The sequence below is a fragment of the Hydra vulgaris genome, chromosome 07 (genome assembly GCF_038396675.1).
Source record: "Hydra vulgaris chromosome 07, alternate assembly HydraT2T_AEP".
In the NCBI taxonomy this organism is placed as follows: Eukaryota; Metazoa; Cnidaria; class Hydrozoa; order Anthoathecata; family Hydridae; genus Hydra; species Hydra vulgaris.
In genome coordinates, this window is record NC_088926.1 from 9,770,726 (window position 1) to 9,777,196 (window position 6,471).

Consider the following 6,471-nt stretch of genomic DNA (forward strand, 5'->3'; position numbering starts at 1 on the left):
TGATCCTCTACTTTTATTTAGTATTTTAATTGCATTTTTCTTAGCATCTTTAATGAAAGATTCTGCATCATATCCATCTACACCTTCAACTGTAAATTGTTTTGTCACATTTTTAACTGCTGATTGTGATAATTTAAACTCTATTTGTTTTTTGTATACTGTATTAGAAACTATATATTTTATTGATTCTATTTTTCTTTTAATATCAGATCCTGTGTCTTCTACTTTCTTCTTAATTAGATATGGAATATATGGTTTAACCCACTCTACAACATCATTATAGCTGTTGATGACATAAGACGATACATTTTTTGCAGCTGTTGTTAACCTTGAAAAGAGTCCAGGTTCTAAAACAGGTGCTTGAACTGATAATGGAATTGGTTCATCAAGTATAAGCCTTTCAGGCCCATAAGAAGTATGCCTTTGAATAATAGGACGAGGAGCAGGAACTGATCTTTGAATAGGACGAGGAGCTCCTGCTCCTCTTTCTATTCACTGGTCTTTGAATAATAGAACGAGGAGCAGGAACTGGTCTTTGTCTCTGAGATAATGCATTAATAAGTTCATCGTTTCGCATATTATAATAATATTTAGTTTTTTCGCTCTTTAGCTATTTGTTTTAATTCTTTTACATTTTTGCTATTTATATCGTTTTCCATTTTATATATGAAAGATATTTTTTATTATTAAAAATTTTGTTTATATCATTTTTCAAAATTTTTTTTCTTGTTAAAATATTTCATATGATATATTTCATATAAAATATTATACACACCCCCATCCTCTAACTCTACAGTAATATTCTACTGTTCGCAGTTTTTCAAGTTGTCTCTCATTTTGAACAGTTGTTATTCTATATACATAAGGTTCAGGAGTTAATATTTCTGATGATATGTATGGAATCGGTTCGTCAAGTAGGTCTTTCAGACCCATGCGAAGTAGGTCTTTCAGACCCATGCGAAGTAGGTCTTTCGGATCCATAAGAATTATGTTTTATATTTTTTTTATAGCAAGATTTTTTTAAATCTTTTAAATTATTATTTATTTCTTCTCTTTTCCAATACAAACTGCATGACGTAGGCCTATACATTCTATAAAATTCCATAGCTTTATCTCACATTTTTATATATTTTTTAAATCCTTAGATTATTAAATATTTTACAACTCATCATCTGATTCACTTCCTAAATTTAAATCGTTCATTATACTAGTAAAATTAGAAATCTTTTTAACAATAACTACTTCTTGAAGTTTGACTTGCATTGACTGTATCATTGAACCAATAAAAATACCTTCAATCTTTAAGCATCCGATAGCTTCACATCTTTGTTTGATATAATCATAAGGTGAAGCTATAGCAAGTGATTTTACAGTATCCTTCGGATTTACTTTGCATTGATCCGAACGATTTACTTCACTTTTAGTTTTTCTACGACGGAAAACTGTAGTTATTTCTAAATCTTTATTACTTGTAAAAAACTTTCCATATATGATTGGAGGTTTATCTGCATTATATCTTAAAGTTTTTAAATTAGCAAGATTAACTTTAGATTTTTTTATCTTATTTTTATATACTTCAATTTGATCTCTACAAATTTTTTCAATAGATTCAATCATTGCAATAAACTTTTCTTGTTCATCAGATTTTTCTTTATCACATACAAATGACATTGAATAACCATTAAGCTTATCATTTTTAAAATCTCTATTTTCGCACACACCATAGGAAAAAGAAGGTAATGTTTTAATGAGAACAGGACCAGCACTTGTTGGATTTTTATATGCAAGTTGTAATTTTTTATATGGAAATGGCTTATCAGCTTTGAATATATCTTTTACTAATAAATTTTTAATATCAAATGATTCAATTGTTATAAATGCCATTATTTTCATATATAAAATATATTTTTTATTTAATTTTAAAAAAAATATTTTTACAATGTAGAATTTTTTTACATTTTTTTTAACTTTTTAGAATTGAATACTTCAATCTTATATCCATTATCAACCTTTCCATCACGCGGTTCAAAATATTCATATCCATGTTTAGTTTCTTTCATAGCTCTATATAATGATTTGTATACTATTTCTTCCCCCGTATCTACGTTTGTTAATTTAATAGTGACTGGCTTTTTCTTAATTGATCTCAATCTTTCATATTTTGGATCTATTTCTTTTTTCTTTTCTTTTATCTCATGTATTCTAGGACGACCAATAGGTCTTTTATCTACATTTTCTCCTTTTACTTCATGAATTCTGTAACGACCAACAGGCCTTTTTTCATCAGTTGATTCTACTACTTTTGACATTATTTTATCTTTATCTATCGACTTATTATCTATAGCTAGCATTAATAATGTTACATAATTGTCTGATGTTTTTGTTATATTATTTTCTCTCAATAGATTTTGTAAATCTTTTCTAGTATAATACATTTTTATTATATAAAGAAAAAAAAATTTTTAACTCATTTTTATATAAAATTAATGAATTTGAGTAAGCCTGTTTCCATCTGATTGAAAGTTTAATAATTTATCTGATATTACAAGAGCATATGCCATAGTATTTGCTGGTACTGCAGTATTAAATGTTGCATTAGTTGATATATTTACTATTGATGAATCTAATCTTTCTCTTTGATTACTAACATCAAAAACCATAATTGGAAATAAATCTCTATATTCAACTTATAGAATGTTTCCATATTCCATAAAATTTTTCACTAAAATCAGATGCAGTACCATAAGCTAATGAATACTTCATATTTGGAAATGATAGATTATAGTTAAGTTCAGGATAATTTTTATTACTAACAACAACTTGCATATTTTGCAAGTCGCAATGATCGAATAATGAAGGATTTGTTGTTTGATCTAATAACTTATTTGTTTGAAATCCAACAATGACATATCTAGGTCTTTCAGAAGATGCCTTTGGACTAAGTTGCAAATTAAATGATGTAGTTTGTGGTACTGCCATACTATTAAGACGACGCTCTCTGTAAGCTGATTGGATAGTTACTTTTGATGATATCATACTGAGAAGTTTAGATTCTTGTTCAAATGATGGATCTAACTGTGGAATGTATAATGCTACTTTATCAAGAACAACTTTACCCGCAACTACATTATTAGCTCTAAGTATGGCATTATTGTCACTTCCTCTAGTAAGAGTTAATGTTTGTATAAATCCAAAAACAGATTTGTCATAATCATCGCATAAACCAAAAATGTGGTTTAAAGGTGTACGAAATGAAAATGCTCCCTTTGTAGTTGGTTTTTGGTATTATTACTCTTTGCCTAATTGCAAATCCAATGTTATCTGTTAGCAATGCTGTTGATGCTGTATCTTTATACCATAATTGATTTAATCCCTTGTTAGAATATTTTAACAAACCAAGCATTGTTGTAGCTACACCTGGATTATCAATTGTCTCTACATCTGTAGATGATAATTTATATGATATCCTATCGAATAGATACATGATACCATCAGTTATTAAAGATATTACATCTGTATTAGTATAAGCTGTCCCATCATTTTTAAGAAGTGTCCCTTCAACTAAAATATAAGCTTTAGATGGTAGTGTTTATAAATCAGTTTGATCAATTGTAATTCTTATGTCTCCGCTATTTAGATTTGTACCAATAATTGGATTATAGGCATAATATTGACATCTTTCAATTCCTACATCTTTCATTGGCTCGTCATAATTAAATACTTCAGAAGTTGTCATTTTTTATATAAAATAAAAAAAAAAAATTTATCTGATAATGAATTTTTAAAATAATCTGAGCCCATTCCCTTTTTTAACTAATTCTTCAATTCTAATAGCATTTTCACTTCGAATTGATTTCTTTGGTTTTATTGAAGATCCATATACTAAATTACTAAGACTTACTTCATTACTTTTAGTTCCAGATCTAATCAAGTTTGATAATAGCTCTTCACTTTTTTTATCAAGATTTGATTTAGGTACTTTATCAATTAATTTTTTTCCTTTTTCTATTGCAGTATTTTTAGCAGCTTCTATTGCTGATAATGATAGTTCTTTTCCTGCTGATTTAGCAGCAGTTAATGCACTTTTTCCTAAATCAGTAGCTGCAAGCTTTTTAACCATAGCTGATGATACTTTAGTTACATTTGATGCTGCTGCTCTTCTAAACATCTCTCTTAGAGTATCGAAAAGTCCACTTCCTCCAATAACATGCTTCCTAATATATCCCTTATTTTTAATGATGATCATTTTTATATACACAATTTTTTTTTATTCATACTGCTAGAATATTTTGTATTGCTTTATATTCTTCACTATTTAATATACCCTGCCTTAGTAATTAATCGCTAAATTGCTACAGCTTCATTTCTTGATGAATTATTACCAGCCTCCCAAGCAGCTATTCGCAATCCTAACATTTCAACTAATACATTAGGATCGCTTGGAAGAATTACAGTTTGAATTACAGTTTTAATTCTTCTCTTATCTCCAACTCCACTTCCTTTTCTCTCATACTCTAGTTTTCTCCTTGCTCCCTTCATATCCTTCCAAATTGGAGATATTAATTCATTGTATTTTTCACTTCTTGACGACTTTGGTTTGTTTGGATTACTAGAAGTAATTGCATCTGTTTGTAGTAATATATCTCTAAAGTTTTTAATATCTTCATTATTATATACTTCTTTATTTGGATTAAATTTTGTTATCAATTCCCACAGACCTTTTGTACCAATATATTCTTTTCCATCAATATTTATATTATTTTCATCAATAGTTATTGGCTTTTTACCAATGTACTACTCTCCATCTCTAGAATGTATTCCAAATACTGTATCTGTAGACTTTTTGCTTGATGTATATAATCTAAGACAATCCATTGCAATTTTGCCTAATTTTAATAACTTTGAACTAACAAACTCAATCTTAGATGCATAAAGATCCTTTTGATCCATACGGAGTATATCAGTATTTGGAAAAGTAAGTGCTAATTGATCTTTCAACTTTGATATCCCTGTATTTATAGCAGATTGACTCTCAATGAGTGGACTATACAACTTTGTCAAGTCTTGATTAAAATTAGATTCACCAATCTTTTCATTAAGAGCATTTTGTTGTACTATTTTTTTCAAAGCGTTGTATTCTTCAATAGCTTGATTTCTCTTTTCAGGATCAGTAATTTTTAAAAACGACATTTTTAATATGCAAAAACAAAAAAACATAACACAACATCGAATCTTATGTTATGTTTTTTTAATATGCAAAAATAAAAAAAAACATGACACAACATAGAATTTTATGTTTAACATATTTATTAATAAATAATAAATATATTAACCTATACATACAGTTAGTTTGTTTTTTCATTTTTTTGATCCTTCAGATTTACGTCGCATTGATCCTTCGGATTTACTAAATCTCATTTGAAGTAAATTATTCGCTTCTTCTCTTCCTTGATTAATTAATGATGTCTTAGTTTGTTCATCAATATCTTTTTTAATTTTTGTCCTAATATCTTCAAGCATAACTTTAAACTTTTCAAATTCGCCAAGTATCAGCTCAAATTCTTTATCTATTTTCCCATCTACTAAAGCTTTAGAAATATGATCGCTTATCGTATTCAATTTTGAACTAGCAAGTATTTTAATGCTTTCATGCTTTTCTGCTTTTAAATTTAATTTTTTATTCACTTGACCTCCTATCAATGAAAGAGCTACAATTGCTAATGCTGCATCTTCACATGCAATAGCTATTGGAGTTTCTACTATTTTATAAATAAATATAACAACACAAGACATTCTTCAATTAAAATGACACCAGTTAGAGCTAGTGATGAAAAGAATAAGAATATTGTTTGGTTAAACTTGAATGGAAATGCACGATCAGAGACAGTGCGACCAAAGTTTTCAATAGGTGATAAAGTTAGGATAACTAAAAAGAAGACAACATTTGAAAAAAGGATACACACCAAGATGGACTGAAGAAATTTTTACTATATGACAAATTCAGTACACAGATCCTCCAACTTATAAAATAGCTGACAATAATAGTGAAGAAATACAAGGTACATTTTATGAACAAGAATTGCAAAAAACGAATCAAGAAATATTTAGAATTGAAAAAGTGATTCGCAAACTCAAAAATAAGTCACTAGTAAAGTGGAATGGATATCCTGAATCGTTTAACTCGTGGATCGATAATAAAGAATTGATAGATCTTTCAGATCCATAAGAAGTATTCTTCGAACCCATGCAAAGTAAGTCTTTTAAATTTATAAATGTTGTGGTCAATTAGACATCTTAAAATATATATAAAATTGTGGCTGGATAAATGGCCAAAAATAAAAATGGCCCAGAATCGACCTTTTCCTACTACTCTTGTTTAGTTCCAGTGTTGTCTCCGTATCTAAAAGTGACTGAAATAGTTGAACGAGTGCATCATTAACCCGCCGAACTTGTTAACTCAATTATGTATTT

The 6,471-nt window shown here is 28.2% G+C and overlaps 1 protein-coding gene across 1 annotated transcript; it reads right to left on the reverse strand.

Moving 5' to 3' along the window:
* Positions 1-2,483: 2,483 nt before the first annotated feature.
* Positions 2,484-3,736, reverse strand: LOC136082569 (uncharacterized). Its single transcript, XM_065801980.1, has 4 exons — positions 3,646-3,736; positions 3,300-3,561; positions 2,759-3,163; positions 2,484-2,676 (listed from the first exon to the last, which is right to left on the reverse strand). Exons 1-4 carry the CDS (start codon positions 3,734-3,736, stop codon positions 2,484-2,486), a joined length of 951 nt encoding a protein of 316 aa, XP_065658052.1.
* Positions 3,737-6,471: the final 2,735 nt, after the last annotated feature.